The sequence below is a fragment of the Seriola lalandi genome, unplaced genomic scaffold (assembly GCF_002814215.2).
Source record: "Seriola lalandi dorsalis isolate HSWRI2012SDOR001 ecotype SW California unplaced genomic scaffold, Sedor1 jcf7180002054840, whole genome shotgun sequence".
NCBI lineage: Eukaryota > Metazoa > Chordata > Actinopteri > Carangiformes > Carangidae > Seriola > Seriola lalandi.
The window spans coordinates 585,788-604,133 of record NW_019525393.1 but is presented as its reverse complement, the minus strand read 5'-3'; the positions used below and the strand labels follow the sequence as shown (position 1 = coordinate 604,133).

At 39.2% G+C, this 18,346-nt stretch overlaps 1 protein-coding gene across 1 annotated transcript in view; it reads right to left on the bottom strand.

Moving 5' to 3' along the window:
• Window positions 1-2,382: 2,382 nt before the first annotated feature.
• iars1 (isoleucyl-tRNA synthetase 1) overlaps window positions 2,383-18,346 on the bottom strand; it is a 59,908-nt gene continuing 43,944 nt past the window's right edge. The window contains exons 26-34 of the mRNA XM_023426787.2: window positions 15,563-15,737; window positions 13,038-13,150; window positions 10,767-10,862; window positions 7,948-8,124; window positions 7,478-7,598; window positions 7,071-7,196; window positions 6,704-6,850; window positions 5,434-5,586; window positions 2,383-3,492 (exon numbers count right to left, since the gene is read on the bottom strand). Coding sequence (XP_023282555.1) covers window positions 3,410-3,492; window positions 5,434-5,586; window positions 6,704-6,850; window positions 7,071-7,196; window positions 7,478-7,598; window positions 7,948-8,124; window positions 10,767-10,862; window positions 13,038-13,150; window positions 15,563-15,737 — 1,191 coding nt within the window. The 3' untranslated portion in view covers window positions 2,383-3,409. The remainder of the gene's footprint in view (window positions 3,493-5,433; window positions 5,587-6,703; window positions 6,851-7,070; window positions 7,197-7,477; window positions 7,599-7,947; window positions 8,125-10,766; window positions 10,863-13,037; window positions 13,151-15,562; window positions 15,738-18,346) is intronic.

Sequence of the window (18,346 nt, the reverse complement as noted above, 5' to 3'; positions counted from 1 at the left end):
TACATTCGGATGAAATGGTACTGCTCTGACGTATTCAAGGTTAATTAATGTGCTTTGCAGTGTTTGAGGGAAGAAGCAGCTCAGCATACTGTGCTGGTGCTGATGGTGTAGCAGTCTGCAGTGAACAAATGTTTAACATTACTAATATAAGATTATTAGTATACTTATGTGTTTAGTTTGGATGTAAATTAGCAGTCAATTTATAATAGGGTGCAGTAAAGATCACAAGGAAAAGAGAGGTTCTGCAGCAGCGCCCCCAACCAAGGGTTATCATAACTGCCAACACGCAGTTCTCGCTCCTGGGCCCTCCATTAATCAACACACACAGATCTAACACACAGGACTTCTCACTATATTGGCTCCAGACCAGTGGGAACCATGTTTCACACACCAGGATTAACACAATGCCTGTGGAGGTCAGTACCCTATAAATGTCCCTTGGAAAGCCAAGTCAAGTTTTATTAAAAGGTATTAAGTGTATATTGTCATAATTAGCATCTCTTTAGTTAAGGCCAAAAACATGTTTTGTGAGGTCACAGTGACCTTTGACCTTGAGTCCAAGTGGACATTTGTGCCAGATGTAACAAAATTCCCTCCAGGCTTTCCTGATATATTGCATTCACAAGAATGGGAGGGACGTGATGTCACAATTACTTTGACCATTGACCTATGACCACCAAAGTGTAATCAGTTCATCCTTCGGTCCAAGTGAACATTTGTGCTAAATTTGAAGAAATTCCCTCAAGGCATTACTGAGATATTGCGTTCACAAGAATGGGACGGACAGAAGGATGGACAACCCGGAAACATAATGTCTCTATATGCGGCTTCGCTAGCACAGAGGCATAAAAACTAGGACTGAGACATCTTTATAACTCACAGACTGACCCAGTCGAAGATGAATACATCTTTCCATTGACAGCTAGTTACTGGGTCATCTGTCATCAGGACAAATGAGATACCAGCTTCTCATCACTCAGACAAGAAACTACAAAGAGCTCCATGCCAGTTTATGACACCGTTAGTTTTCATTGTTGAGATTAAGAATCCTCAGGTCACTTTCTCAAAATGTATTTAGTCAGGGAGAAAGGTACCATCATGTGGTAGTATTGCTAGGCAGCTCCCCATTCAGCTACATTCAAGTTATGACAGTGATGGATTTGCAGATTGGCTGCTTTGTTGAGGCTAATTTAAGGTTTTACTAAAAGTTTTAAAATGACATATTTGTGATTTAACAGGGGGTTATGGGCAGGAATAGCTCTGGCCCTGGTGCTATGACTTCCTGGAGTCGGCGATGGCCACATAGCAACCACACCCGATCAAGAAATGGTCCTGCACATAACCCCCTTGTAAAACCACAAACTCAAATTTTTACATTAAATTTTTGTACAAATTATAGAAACAAGCCACAACGACTTGATGAGTGAGCTTCAGAGATGCTGGCAGGGAGATTTGGTGACCTTTGGACAGAGCCAGGCTACCTTAGATTCCCCTAGCTTCCAGTCTGTATGCCATGCTAAGCTAAGCTAACAGGTTGCTGGCTGCAGCTTCATATTTTAAGGACAGAACTGCGAATGGTATCAATCGTCTCATCTAGTGAGATCCACCCTTAAGATGTGGTATCATTTCAGATGCCAGTTCAATTTCTTGCCAGTTTTCCCCTCTAATGAAGAACCATCTGTTTTCTCCATCATTTCCAGATGCTACTTTTCTGCATTGGCCCACCAAAGGCATAAGGGGATTTTTAATATCCAAATAAAGGTGCAGTCTTTACTAGCTATATAGAATTATCCACTGAATTTGGACTACCAGCATCACCTATTCCACTACTTTCAGGTCCAGTATTGAGCTGTTACCCGCTTTTCAACCTACTCCTCTGTGCCCCGCCTAAGCTGGCTCCGTCCTGGTCAGATCTCCTAAAGCTGAACCCTAAAGAGAAGTTGCTGATCTACAATCAGCTTTCGTCAGAGAGAGTTCCACGAGTAAAACGAGGAATGCATGGGAGCATGAACTGGCCATCAACTTTACTGATGAGGAGTGACAATGTGATAGATGTCATGCTTCTTCATGCAACTTAAGTCCTGTTTTACTCACACTCAATTTTATACAATTTCTGTTGAGAATGTTGAAGTTATGCCCCAAATATTTAAAGACTAAAATGAAGAACTTTCATTTAATTAAGGTATTTTGTGTCCTTGAGGACCAGAACCCATTCAATTCCAAACAGGTAGACATTTTAGCATCTTTATTAGCAAGACATCGTCGCCTTCTTCTTTTATAAGGAGATAGGAAGCTCTAAAAAACTCTCTGTGAAGCCTTTTATAACTTATCTTCTAACACCATATACTGAGAATTGCGTGAACACAAGTAAAAAAAAACATGTTGATTCTTCATCACCTTTGATTTATTCCATTTGTCACTTAATATAGTAATTTTTATTACAGAATCCTTTTGTCCCTAAGGTACAGCAGCCCGAAAATCCATTTCACCTTTTAAATGCCTTTTCAATTGTCAAAGGATTCCCAATGCAATGAACAGAATAGGTTTATCTGTTAAATTCAAAATGGTGTATAAGCACAATAGGCCAAATTGGTTTCCCAATTATGAGCCACAGCAATAATTACTCTGGACTAAGCTCACCTCGAATCAGCCTTGAAGGGAATTAGCTTGCATAATTTCTATAATTAGCATAATAAAGAAAAACATCCATTTGTAATATTGACAGCGAGACAGTTTCCTGGAATCTTCATTCACAAGTTATTGACTGAAAAAAGAAAAAAAAAATCTTTGAATCTTAGGTAAAAGAACCTTTGGCTTATCTCTCAGGGTGGTTTAATGTCTGGTTTTCTCTCCATCAGACAATCTCCACGACCAACCACTTCACATTCCCACATCCGTCCAGCCGGCCTGTTCAGCTCTCACCTTCCTCACAATCCTTAGGTTCTTGAAGTGCATCCATTTTTAGAGAAGAATGTAAATCTTTTCTCTGTCCAGAATAAATATAGCCCAACAACAGATCGTGCTTTCTTAGAAAACTGTCACTTAAGAGTTGATGACAAATGAAAGGCAGTATGAAGGAAAGAAAATGTGTCAGGGAGAACAGTAATCGTCACATGTTGGATTGCATTTAAACACAAATATCTCAAGTCATCTTCAGCCATGCTAATATTGTGTCTGAAGTCGTCTTAAGAAATTTCAAGACGTGTGACAGGGACTCTATGGATTAAAGGAACTTGACAGACAAGCCTGTTTTGCATCAGGATTTCCGAAAAACCTTCTTAACATGTGACACACATTGCTGTCATAAATCCACTGTACATGGGATTATAGTAGGTAAAAAAAACTTTCCAGGAACCTGTGATACATCTGAGACAAATGTTGATGGTAAGATCAGGGGATGACTCTGAAATTATGCCTGGGCCGTTGTTGGAAGAACTCTGACAAACACAGTTTTGGTGTCGAGAGATTTTACTGATGCATCAGCTGGCAGCTCTGAAAAACAGAGATAAACAAAGAGTTACAAAGCGCGCTTGATTGATATTAAACAATCGCAGAAGATCACAGTTAAAAAAAATCTAACACCTTAACTTGAAGGGAAGTTAGTTTACTTTATTCAAGAGAATCCAAGAAACCACTTAGTGTCACAGAGGAAAATGCAGTGGAATTTTCATCAATAGCGCACAATCGTATTGCATCCAAAGTGTGTCATCATATCGCAGGCACTGACTGACAAGTGCACTTAAGGATAGGAGGAGATCTAACCCATGTCTAGCATTTTATTCATTTCAAAGGTAACCCATGTTGCAAGTCACAGAAAAATGAACAGAAAGAAAGAAAAAAAAATGATATGTATTGCATTTGACAGCATGGCACAGCTAACAAGGAAACTTGAATGTTTCATCATGTGCATCCTAGTTTTCTTTTTAAGCTGAGAATGATTATTAAAATGTTCATGACTCCCTCTGTGCACTGACAGATGTGCACCTCTGTTTCTTATTTTACCTTGAGCAGTGGTAAAATATAAGCATTTCCATTTTATTTTCTATTATATATACAATTCAGGGAGAAATCTTGTGCTTTTTACTGCACTACATTTATTTAACAGCTTTAGTTACTAGTTACCTCGATTTCACACACAAAACACATAATGATCTTATAAAATATGATGCATTGTTAAAGTTTAAACTACCCACCAACTACAATATTAAAATTCTGTTGACACATTAATTCAGTTGTAACAATCTATTGTATAAGAGTAATCGTCAACATTTTGCCAAATGTTAATCAAGTACTTGGCTACTTTTACGTCAGTGAAGTATCTGAATACTTCCTCTACCACTGTTATTATGTAGGAATGAGAATTAAAACGTTGTAAACCTGAGTAAGCCTCTCATGGCTTCAACTCATTGAAGCAAAGAAGCAACCCAAACAATCACTCAATTGTTGAAATGAAAATATCACAGTCTGGGTCAAAAAAAAAAAAAAAAAAAAAAATCCTTCAATACACTGGCTAAGATATGACATTTTAAAATACATTTCCTTGAATTCCTAACCTCCTCTGGAAACTAGAGATAGTTTTGTTATCAGTGACGTGAATGATGCTGAAGGTAAAAACTATCAATCTGATTTTCCCCTCACTGTATATCAGCTCAGAATTACTGGCCTTAAATCAGTTTAAAGCCCCAGTCAGAGGGGATTTATTCCTCTAGTGGAGGTGGGGTGATTTTAATATTACCTGCGCTGGTCTGTGATTTAATCCAGTCCAGGGCATGTATGTCCAGAGTGCCCCTTCCCCAGTAATGGTTACAGTCAAATTCATCCACTGTTTTAAAGTGAACTCTCTGGTCTGGCAATTTTAATCTTATCTGGAGTGATGAAGAGAATCTTTGAGAGTTTTCTTTTTTTTTTTCCCCCAGAAGTAAGAGCTTCTTTATTTTCTCCTGCTTCTTGCGTGTGAAAACACGAGAAGTCGAGGAGGTCGTTTTTGCCATTCTGCCAAACGGAAACATGGTAACACCAACATATGGGTCTGTTTGCCTGTGTGCTTATTAATCACCTGTTAGATACAGGTAAATACTCCTCTCTCTCTTTAAGACCCTGTTTTTAGCCTGTATTTGTTTACATTTTTGTCAAATTGGCGTGATTAAAAGAAGGCCACATTAGCTCCTGGCAGTTCCTGTTTGTAATGTACCCATGTATGATCAGACAACTATCCCTGGATTACTCTGAGACTGAAAAAAAATTTATATGAATCTGAATGTCCATGTCTATTACACACCGTATCCTGTTATTTCTTCCAGAACGATGGGATAAATGACCAGGGATCACAGGCAATATAATATAATATTTTGTTAATTCCATCTGAAAGGGGCTTAAAAGTCTTCTGCATGGATGTTAAAGTTAGTAAGCTATCCACCCATCATCTCATCTTACCTTGGGTGAGGTCCTGGTCCAGGTAGAGTTTGAGCCATCTGCTGCGAAGGCCGAAGACCTTGGCAGCCTCAGACAGGAGGCCTGAGTAGTCGAGCCCATTCTGGCCCACTGGGTTCACCAGCAGGAGGGTGCCCACCTCTCCTGTCTGGCATTCTGCAGGAGAGAGGTCGAGTGTTGAAGAAAGTGAAGTGAACCAGACAGACTTTTCTTACTCTATAAATGAAGAAATTATTGGCTTGTTAGGTTTGTTCACAAGTCCTGGGAAAGCATGTGATCAAGCCTGAGCCTAGCCATGGGAAAAGGGAGGAGACAGAGAGAGATCAAAAAGAGAGGACGAGAGAGAGAGCCTGGCTGATCAATTGGTGAATAGAGGGGTATAGGGGCAAGGTGAATAGGGTTAGGTGTGAATGACTTAACGTATAAGTGGAGAGACCTCAGAGAGTTCAAAGGAATGAAGACGGATGCAGAATTTACTCAGTTTCTGCTTGACAGGTGGGTAACATTTACCAGTAGGTCAGTTAATGCCCACAGACATTCAGTTTACTTTGTGGTTTGCCAAGATATGTTGAGTGATGTGAGCTATGGTAGCAGAGGAGTTGTGAGTATTGCAGCTGGTGTGCTAGCTATGGTAAACCGTCTTGTCTTCTCTTAGCTTTGCCAGTTTGCCGTCTCATTGTTTGCTCTGTATCATGATATTTATCTGTACCATGTGCAATAGGTTTTATAGCTATGAATACCTAAAAAAACACAACTTTGCCGGCACAGTGGATTTATTTGGTTGGATAAATAATTTGAAATGTCATGCCATGTAACGCTCCCTTGCTTGTTAGCTTATCTACAAACCTATGGTCCTCTCTTCTGACACTATTTTGTCACTGTTTTGTAAAAACAATCTAAACAACTATCCGTGCGTGTCCATGATTTGAGAGGTGGAGCCTCTGACTGAGCACTGAAGGAAAGGGAGAGGTGTAGTTGTTTTGCTGTTGAATTCTGTATAAAAAGTCTTTCCTAAGCACGACTTATTCTACCGTCAACTAACAACAGTGACTTCATTAGCAATCTCTGGAAGGACAGTTGCTCTGTGATGGGTAGACGTCACTGCAAAGGCTCGGAGATGCTGTTCCATGTTTACCCAGCTTTCATAGTTAGCTCTGGTACTTATCTTCATCTATTTTAGAAATTTACAGCGTTACAGTGCAGGACACATTCACTGCTGGTTTTGGTCTCGTTGATTATAATAGATAAAATAGTGTGTGCCTGTGTTTCTTACCAGCTGGCTGTGCATTGCAGAGTAGCAGGTTAACGTAAGGACACAGGATGGCGTCGGCGGTGGCGACGGGACCGGGGGAGGAAGGGCCTGACGTCACCGACAAAGTTTTACCACTCAAAGTCTGAAGGTCTGTTTTGCTGGTCAACTCTGCAATGAACATACAAATACAGACACAGATGTGTTCACGAAAGAGTTTCATCATTTTATCTGGGTTACTATGGAGGTCCCTAAACTGAAAAAAAAAAATCACCAGACAAGGATATGAGATGGCAGATGTTTTCTACTCTAACAGTGATCTGTTGGTCTCAAACAACAGACGAGAAGGAGTTGGATTTATGTCTCTCTGAGAGTTCAGATCAGTTCTCACCAGTCCCACCGCTGAAGAATCTGAGTTGGGTGTTATTTGTTCCAAAGATGCTTTTGCACACTCTCTTCAGCTTGTCCACGTCTAGTCTGTTATCTCCTTTGGGGTTCTCCAACAGCACCACCCCCTCTAAACAACAAACCAGTCAGAGAGAATTAATAATATAGTGAGACAGCTCAGAGTGAATAACATGTCAACAAAGGTGACTGAATCCTATACATGCAAGGCCTCTCAGACATTTGGAGTTCCTTCCAAAATTGTAGGAAAAAATAGAGTTGTACATATTGTATTTTCTCAACAGTAGGCAGATGTTCAATAACAATTAAAAAGTTTTAACAGTTATAAATAATCCTGTTAGAGCTTTTGTGGCTGGAAAAACAGGCTTCCTATCCGGCCCCCCTAGGTGCTACCTTGTTCTTTGTTGTTGACCTTCACCCTGAGGTTCACATAGGCGCAAGCTGGTCCATTTAGAGGGGCCTGAGGGGCTGAAGATCCCTTTACAATGGTTAACTCCAAGTCTGAACCTTTAAGCTGCAACAAAGAAAAAAAGTGCATGAAAGAAGGAATGAGAGACATACACCAACATTTCATAATCTTTACTCAAGTGTTTTTTTAAATCACAAAAACAAATTGTGACTTTTGCAAAACATTCCATCACCCGAAAGTCCAAAGAACATACTTGGTATAGTCTTGGTACTGCTTGGTATATTTCATGAATCTTAAGCAAGTGCAGTTGCCCTTGCCTTAGCACCTTTGAGTTAATTGGCACAGAATTTCACACCGAATTATCATTCACACTTGGAATACTTGAAATACTAAACTTAAACTGAACTTGTATCATTGCAGAGGAAACAATAATGTTGCTCGTCTTCAAGTATACCTGAGTCTTTTCCTCTATGATGATAGAGGCAGTGTTGGGGACAGGGAAGGGCAGAAGTGGAGCCTTGGTGGTAGCCAGGATAAAGTCAGTGTGAGCCTGGATCACAGAGTCCAAGTACTCCCCTGCTGGCTGGCAGCGGTAGTACACAGTTATCTCATCTGATGGCACCAAGTGGCCCTAAGGCAAGAGATTGAAAGATGAGTTGAATGTTTTATGTAAGCAAATATCAAGTGCAGCATTTTTCAGAGACTAAGTGAAGGTGTCTGTTGTTGCAATGAAATCAAGTTATTACGGTATCAAAAGAAGGGTAAAAAAAAACAGGGATGACAAGCCAAAAGTGAGTAAATATGCTGAAAGTACTGCTTAAATAACTTAAACAATAACACACAATTATCTGCCATTTGATTGAGAAAACCTGTTATCTGATTAAAAGTAACGATTACCAAGGACACAAAGACTCACAATTTTGTGACAAGTAACGCTCTTCAAAGCTTTTATAAGAAAATGAAATCTAGAAGAAGCAATTACTGGAAAGAGGTAAGAAAGGAGGTATGGGATAAACAAAATGGAGGGGCCAACAAAAGAAGAGAAGGGTAGGGATTAAAAAGCAGAAAACAGTACAAGAACAAATAAAGGCAGAAGGGAACAAGGGGAGATTTTTTTTTATTGGATGAAAGCCCATCTATTTTGGCATTGTGTACTGCCAGCTTCCTCTAACCTTGACACATTCAAACACATTGATCTCATCCTAATCTGCAGTGTGCAGGCGTGCACACGTGTGCACAGCCACACACACATATTTTGGCTGTGTATCTCTCGCACACACACACACACACACACACACACACACACACACACACACACACACACACACACACACACACCTCTCACAATTGCAGTATGTGGCTCAAGGGCAGAGGAATAACGTTAACTAGATACAGAGGAGGAGTCAATCAATGGAGGAAGGTTTATAGGCTTTTCTTGCCAAGTCAAGGTACTGACCCTACCCTGAAGGGACCAGTACAGTGTGTGTGTGTGTGTGTGTGTTTGTGTGTGTGTGTGTACACCTCAGATAAAGCTACAGAGAACTCCAGATTGCGAGCAGCCCAATAAAAAAAAAAGAAAGAAAAAAAAAAAGAAATGCTGACCCCTGTTTCTCAACCGTGCATATGCTCACAAACAAAACATCAACACCCACATAAACACTGGTAAAGACACACATGCGCACCCACAAACTACTACCAAACATGTCAAAGAATTGTTAAAAATTAATTCCCATCCCTGGGGTGGAAAATTCCTAACAGATCTCAGTTTGAAATAACTGGAGGAATTTAGCTTGGCCGGGAGCCAGTGCACACCACTGCTATAGGGGGATGGAAAAACTGTTTGTTGCTTGTGAAAACAAGGGGCTGTTGGCTAATCCGTCTTTACTCCCCTGACCACTTCAAAGCTCCAACATTAGAATCTGAAAGAGGCCAGACTGTAATTAAGCTTCCATTAAGCCTTCCTTATGATGGAGAAACTTCTAACTGTGACGCTGCAGTGGAAAGATTTCAAAACTGCCCTCACAAAATTAGCATGGGACATAAAGAGGAAGGGGGGGTGATCAAAGGGAGGGAAATATAACGAAAAAACACGGAAAATCTTCTTCACTGAAGGGCATCTACTGATTAGTTTCATTATTGATTACACTGTCAGCGGTTTTGTTTTAAATTAATCAATTATTATATTTATAAAGAAGTACAAAATATCAGAAGAGTGAAAAATGCTTTTCACAGTATCCCAGAGCACAAGATGGCACGGACCAGTGGTGCAGTGTTGATATCTGACAAAATGTAATAAGACGTTAACAGTCGAGTCAAAAATATGAGTGAATACATCAATGAATAATACTCTCAGTTAAATTATTAAAATGAGAGTGTAAAAAGAAAGATTTACACTTTTCCTTTAAAACCATTCAGTTGATAAAATCAACGTATCTTTCACTACCTCATTTTATTTTTCTTTTCTTAACTCTCATCTATCAACTCACTGATTTTCCTGTTTTTTGGTTTTGGCATATTTTTAATAATTTATCTACTCCATGTTTTCCCCAAGCAGCATTTCTAATTTTTCTCTCCACATTTCCAATTTTCCAAATTCATATATGATAATGAAATACGTCTGACTGTAAGATTATTTGGCATTTTTGTTTCCTAAATGACTTAAACGATTCATTTTAATTTATTGTGGATTAATTTTCAGTTGCTCGACTAATTGACTAATCTTTATAAAAATATATTAAGGCATTGAGTGTGGTGAGTATACAGGCAGGATGTGGGTGTTAAAGGTTTAAGAAGACTTGCAACAAAAACAGTGTTGTTTACAGATGCCAAACAAGGAAAAACCTTGTCAAAAACTTTTTGTGCTTTCTGCTGGAGAGACAATATTTTGTTGTGTATTTCTTATTCTAGATACATAGTGTCACGGATGTCTATCAGGAGTGGATGCGCAGGTTGCCATCAATCCTTAAAATACCACACAGAGACCAGCTAACACTGGTTTCTTTTTTTTTCCATCCCCCTGCTTTACTGTTATACATTGCTCACCATGCAAGCAACAGCCATAGAAAATATTTTATCTTCAAGTACAACTCAAGCATATGTCCTCAGTGGCATGTTTTGCACACCCTGGCACAGCCCTGATTACATATGTTGACAAACTGTTTCAGCTATGTCAGATTCTATTCATTACACACTGGATTGGAAAATTCAGTGGTGGTGTGTTAGGTGTCACTCATGTTTCCAGAGCTAGTAGTGCTCCTGAAATAATTGCCCCACCTTCTTGCGTAGTTTCTGAATGCGGTTAATGACCTCGCGGGCAACACCCTCATCCACCATGGACTGGTCTGGGGTGACATCCAACAGCACCAGCACCTGAAAGACAATACGAGAGAAGAGGAGAGTGTAAGATTAAAGATCAGACAATATGCCACTGAACAGTTGTAATGTTTCCGAAGACTGACATGGTCTTCCTCATATACATCCCTCTGTTTATTTACATTTGTCTTCACATTTGATAATGTAATCTACATATGCTGTAAAGAAAATTCTATATCAAATGTATAGTTTCCTGGCAATTAATTACTAAAATACTTAAATTTCAAATTAGATTTACTAATCTATCCATAATTTTGATTATTTTTTAAGATGTTCTTTTTTCAGCTTTTTTCCTTTACTGGAGAGTAGACAGTCTAATGTGAGAAAGGAAAGATGAGAAAGAGGCGTAAAACATGCAACAAAGGTCCTCCAGCCGGGAAGTGAACTGAGGACGTTCTGGTTATGAGTTACAAACTTTCACCATTAAGCCACCGGATACCCCAAGACTTTTATTTTTAAAAATTTAAATTTTAAAAATGTTCCTGTTATAAAAATGTTCCTGTTATTGTAACAAGCACAATGAAATCAACAAAGTTTAATTTACTCCAATGTGCAGTTGACACAATAGTATCAGAGTTAGGCAGTATTTTAAATGACATGAAGATATTATGGTAGTGTTCACCCTCCGATATCATGAGTTTACTGTGGCTGCTGAACCACCCACTCCTTCAGCTCAGTGGTACAAACTATTCATGTGAGAAAGCAGATTAAAAATCTAGAGATGACAAGAGCAACCTTAAAGAAATATATCTTATATGTCTTATACTGTTGTCTTAAGAGTTATAATGTGAAAACTGAAAAAGACAAGAAAACAAAAAAACCAACCAAGCAGCAATAATGACAATATTGTCGCCTGTGAGTCATTAAAGTGAAACGAGTGTCATATTGTGCAGGGCTGAGCTGCTGCCAGCCCTACCATGGGAAGTAGGAGGGAAAGAGATGACAGGGTGACAGAGAAAAGTACACAAAGGCAACAGAGAAACAGAATAAGAGGAGAGAAAGAACAGAGAGCCAGACAGATGGGAGCTGGAGAGTCAGTGCGAGCGAGCGAGAGTAACAGAGAATTAAAAAGCCAGCTCAGTAAACTGGTATTAAGGTGCAGCCGTGTGGCGTGTATACGGTTGGAGGAGCACTGATTAGAGAGGGCCTGTGGGAAACGTATAGATGCTGGATTCCACTTAGCCGTGAAATGATTTCATACATCACACTCACAGTAAAGACACATAAATGCATTTACAGTATATGGCAGCTTAGTGCAGGAGCAGCAGCAGAGCAGCATTTATTTTTTCAGAATCAGTTATATTACACTCTGTAGCTCAATCTACACAACAACAGTAAGTAATGAAGCAGCAAAGAGAGAGAGAGAGGGAGAGAGAGAGGTGTGGGTATGTGTGTATGTTTCTGTATGGTGTGTGTTGAAGTGACTAAAATTGCAGGTAAAATTGCAATAATTAATAATGAAGCGACTGCTTCCAGGTTAAACATATAGTTCAGCCTTTTGGGAAATTCACCTTTTCTGCTCAGAGTTAAATGAGAAGAATGATACCACCTTCATATCTCTACTCTAAATATGAAGCTACAGCTAGGAGATGATTAGCGTAGCTTAACATAAAGACTGAACTATTTCTTGGCTGGCTGCAGGAACTTACTCAAGTCTGGCAACCTCAAAATTATGACAAGAAGTTGCTGCTCTGGTACATAACCCCCTACACAAACACAAAGTGCCTTTTTTACACTTTGGTTTTTGTTCAGACTAAACATGAGTTGATTTATGAGGTTCAGAAGGGATGGTTGGCAGATTTTGTTATCACTGGACATAGCTAGGCTAGCTGTTCCCTCTGCTTCCAGTCTTTATACTAAGCTAACTGGCTGCTGGCTATAGCTTCATATTATATACTGTACTATACTGTAATGAGAATGCTATCAATCCTCTGATCTAACTCTTAGCAAGAAAACAAATGAGCATCTTTCTAAAAATACTCAACTATTGCTTTAATAAAAGAGGTCTTTTTTGTCTTTTAAAAAGGTGGCACTTAATTCATATTAAAAACAACAATTTATTTTTGATTCTTAGTTTCCCAAATGAGGCTTTTTTGTTCACTGTGGTGTTGAATGTGTTTAATTCATGTGTAATGGAAACACAACTGTGCTTAAATTTCGAGTGGAGCGTACCTGTGCGTCAGAATGCGCTTCATACTGTGCAGCTGAGTCTGAGCTCTGGTTGAAGGTGTACATCAACCTCAGGTCCTCCTCATGAAGCTCGTGGCCGTCCACCATGATGGATCCTTCAAATTATCCACAGCAATAAGACAACATTAATAACTGCAGTTATTGCCTGAACATAAAAAAAAAAACATATTGTGGCAGTATAAAATAAAATTCATTGTTTTTAATATAATAAATATGCAGTTAATAAACAATTCAACCACCATTGGTTGATTCAGCACCATCAGCCCACATTTCTGAGCCACCTGTAAGTTATACAGTCTATACAAACTGCACCACGCGGCACAAAAAGATTCAAAGTAAAAACTGTTTATTTTCACAAATAATAAGGTTTTTCTTTTGTGGTTGGGATATTCTTGGTAACAGTCGTGTAGGACAAAATGATCTACCATGAAAAATACTCCAGTACAAAGTCAGCTGGATGTCGAATGACATTCAGTATAATTAGGAAAATGTTTGCTGTCAAAGCAAGAAAATGTAATCACTTTCAAACTATTCATTTTAATAACAACAATTTGTACTAACTTCCAAACCCTGAGAAAAAAATAATAATGAAACAATGCAGACTTGTCTCAAGCAGTTATCTGTGAACTTGGGATTTAGTTGTAGTGATCAGCTGGTTGAGGTTTATACATAGGGATAACATACAAAGTGTAAGGTGACAACTAGAAAAGTAGAATATAAGTTTTCATTTTCAGTCATATGAAAATCTACAAGATTCCTGAATTCTTGCAAACGGAGTCATTTATATTTGTACAAGACTTTCAGACCAGAAACGTAATTACAGAAATGGATCATTTGAGGGAGAATGAAAAGCCATGGCATCATGCTTACTGATGCCCATTATGATTAAATCAATGACGATAAAACTATTTAGCTCCCCACTATCCTACTAATTAAATATTGAATAAATTGCCAACTGATTGTGTCAAATTAGTCTATATGGTGAAGTTTGTCTCTTGGGAAGGATTCTAGAAAAGGTTTCAATTATACTCAATCGTATCAAATAAAGTGCTCTGACTTGCATGCAGACTGAGGCTTTGTTTTGAATTAGCTGGGGTCTGGACCGGTATTTGCCAGCATTTTAAGATTCCTTACATTGCAGTCTCCCTGGCCACATCCACATGAAAGCGGAGGTTTTAAACAATACAGCAAATTCCCCAGCGAGTCAGGTTTATATCTCTATTTTGCCAGTGGCAGCAATTACCCACGTCTGTGTTCTGACTAAAAACCATGACCGTGTTCTGTTCTCCTCTTCACTTCTCCTCACCCGGAGGCTGGGTGAAACAGTCATTCCAATCCCCTCTAATCCAAGATTTCAACAGTTTGATTTCCTGTGTCCCTCCCTGCTTCTCTGCTCTTCTCCACCTTCTCTCTGAACCTCTTTTCTTCTACCCCATCAAAATGATGGGATCAAAGTTATAGGTAAGGTATAATGAGTAATACAACCAATGTCCATCAACTCACAAATAATTCCTTGCCAAATTACCACCCATCTAGTCTAACCTGGGACAAGGTTTTTGGAGGGATACTTCAGCGAGAAATTGCTCAAAAGGTTAAAAGTAGGCTCTCAACTGAATGTGAGCTGTTAGCATGGACAGATTATTTCACTCACTGACACTGCCTCACAGACAGCAGCTTCCACTAAGTGATCAATATCGCTTACCAGATGTTCATTTTGTCCACCCTTTTCTATCCATTTCCCAAATTCCTCTAAATTTTGTAGACTAAAAACAAAGATAGGTGCTGAATTATACAGCTGAGCTGAGCATCTTAAAAATGGGTCTCGTAAACTCCAACATCACACCTCACCTTTCCTCTCAATTTAATGAACTGTAACTTGGTGCCGCTGTACACAATTTCATCAGTGAGTTTTCCCTCTCCATCATTTTTCCACCATCCTCTGCCACATCTATCGCTTTCCTTCCATCGCTCATCCTTATTTTTTCCTTCCAATTGGCTAGACTTCAAACATCCAAGTGATTGGAAATGTTAAGTTCCCACAGCCCAGCTGACCTCCACTGCTTCCTTCCCCGGAGACTCGGGGAGCTCTCCTCGTCTTTCTATAATTGGAGAGACAAGATACCTTGCACTGCTTTGATCCGTACTCGAGCTCTGATTATAGTTTCAGACGGGTTAGCGTTTGAATTCTGGGGATAAACTGGCAGTCTGCAGGTTTAACTTCATACAATATGCAACAACGGTGCAAGTGTGTTCAAAATCCTATTGCTAACCAACTGCCCTTCACTAATTCATTGTTTGGTAAATAACATCACTGTCATTCTTTGTTATTTGTTGGAGAGAACAATTTTACCAATTTGGTAAATCATGAATACATTAAAAAATGGTGTAAATGCTGATGCTGGTAATGTGCCTTCACACTGCTGAAACGTTTTTGTGATTTTGCTCCATCTGTCTGATTTTAGGATTTGGGTTCATAAATTTTGTGCCTGTTTTGCACACAGCCATACCTGTCTTCTGGAAGGCCTCTAGCTGTTCGCTGGTGAGCTCCTTGATAGAAGCAGTGACGGCTTTGAAGGCCCCCTTTAGTCTCTTGCCCAGCACCATGTGGTCTGGCTCGGCTCTCAGACGGATACCGTACTTGTCCTTGTCCGTTGACAGTGTCAACTGTCGCACATTAAGCTCCTGGAGGATGAAAAACAGAGACACATTATGTCTTAGAAAAGGTAAAGTTAGTGTCTTGTAGTTTCCTGTGGAGAGGGTAAATATCTCTAAGTCTGGACAAAAACTTGAATTTAACATGTTACAAAAACTAAAAGAAAACAAATGTTTAAAAAATAAACAAAGCAAATAAAACTATAATGGGCAAAGATGACAAATGAGAAACGAAAGTAGAAATAAAGCTGCTTTGATTTCAGTATAAATTCAAGTAGCCCCAGTGTTTTCATGTTATTCAGCTGAACTGTTGCATGCCCAAAAAAATGAAGTAAAGAAAGTTTTCCTGTTCTCCTGACCACAGACATTAAGTGCAAAGACTGCTTTTGATTAATTAACTTCAAAAGTTCATCATGCAACAAAAACCTTGTAAGTGATTGTGAGGTGGTCAAAATTCAGTTTTCAGTCATCTTTTTAAGAGCACTCCCCCGGTTTAGCATTGCAGTCCTACAATATTAAATCATATATTATAACAGGGAAAAGGGTACTGAAATGAAACTAACACTAAAAAGCAAATTGAAAATTAAATTCCAACTTCAATACAGTTTAACATAAAAGTTTACTAAAGGTGTAATAAAAAAATACAAATTTTAATTGCCCCCATGTGCTAGAAAGGGCAAATCAAAAATCAATTCACTCACACACTCAAAGAGTAAGTCAGCCATGAAATCTACCAGTCAGTAAGCCAGCCGGTCTTTAAATTTCCAATCAGCCATTCCTCCTATTCACTCACTATATTTCTGCCTTTCAATCTAAATGGAGAGAGAAACCTGTGATCCAGTCTTATCCGGTGAAGCAACAGAGAGAAATGAAATTTGCGCATACCGACAGCCAGCCTGGCCTGCCATGCACGGCTTCTTTCAGTCAATCACACTGAAAAGTTGAGGCTTGTGAGTGAGACTGAGTTGGAGCATAGTTGACTTGCTGACAGAAAGCACAGATAAGCTACTGTAGTGGGATGAGTGATAAACTTAAGGGCAGTGTGGGGTTGAAAATAGCAGCTCAAACTTCTGTTTTGAGCTGAGCTGGGTTATAGAAAATAGGGCAGAATCAATGCAAAAGTCCACAAAAGGAACCTCTTTTCTAGTCATGAGGGAGTATTTGGCGTTTTGTGTGTGTGTGTGTGTGTGTGTGTGTGTGTGTGTGTGTGTGTGTGTGTGTGTGTGTGTGTGAGATTGTTTGTGTGTGTGAGATTGTTTGTGTGTGAGTGTGTGATGACTTCATTACAATGAATCCAGGCCTCCATCAGCTCAAAGAGCAACTCATTGGCTATTCATCAGAGCAGCTTGAGCTCTTTGGAAACTCAGCAGATAGTGTACTCATCAACGAGCTCATCTGCCAAGCAAAGCTGACCAAAGCTAAAATTTGCATGACCATTGACCATCGACAGCCAGTCCCATATTGTGCCTCACCTCTTCCCACCCGAAAGTTACGAGAATTCATTAAATTCCTGTTTTTCCCTCAAGAAATGGACAGTATAAATTTAATCATCACCATTCAAAATTTACACTTGCTTCGTGTGAAATGCTAAGCTGCTGTGTTTTCATGTTTTTGCAAGTTCAGACTGTGATGTGCACCGTCAGAAACTTCAGCACCGGCCACAAAAATGCCAATAATAGTACTAGTGCCAGTAGTATCCATTACTCCATGTATCTGAACAGGCAGTTCTGACAGGTCCTAAACTAAGCTAAATGATTTGTTACATCCTATAAAAGTCAAATGTAAAACTTTGTGCTGTAAAAGCCTCATCAAAAAAATGTAATTCACTCAGAGAGCAGGTCAGCCGTGAATCATCTAGTCAGTGAGCCTGTGGATATTGACAATAACAGTAAAAATTTAAAGTTAAAAATTGACTATAAAATAATACTCACATAGAGGTTTGAAAAGGGCAGCAGCCCTGGGACAACAAAACTTGATGAATTATTGTTGGAACAATTGGTGCACGTTTAAGTCGTGGTATTTTTCACTGTAGAATTACAATAAAGGAATCTAAGTGAAAGTATCAGTAAAAAGGTGAATTCAGACTTAATTAACTAAGACAACATCACACACATTGTAAGAGAGCTTAGAGGTTCTTCCCTGCATTGCAGGGTCTTAACTGCTCTCAATTCTGATCAAATAAACTTTGTTTACTGGAGGGAAGCGAGAAGCCAGCAAGGTTAAATGTTTTCCCCACCAGAAATGAAACAGAGTGATAGATAAGAAGTGGCCAGAACTAAGATAAAGCTTGGAGGATGCAAGAGAAGGTTGCAACAAAAGTCCTCTTCCCATGTGAACCCTGATCCGTAAAGGTTCTGTCAATTTTCCTGGTAGGCATCATATGGGAACAAGAGATGGAATTCATTTTCCATCTAATACACATCAGTATTTTCTCAGCTTGGGAATTGAGATAGACTGAAATAGATTCAGATGCAACACTCCTGCAAAGGTGACAATGTGTTTACTTAAGACAGTAGCAGCAATAGTGGAACCATGGAAAAGCATCAACATCTTGAGCTTTGTTATTGGAAAATCAAACCCACAGACAAACGGGTAATGTAAATTTAAAGGCTTCCTGCACTTAGAGGATATGAAAATTA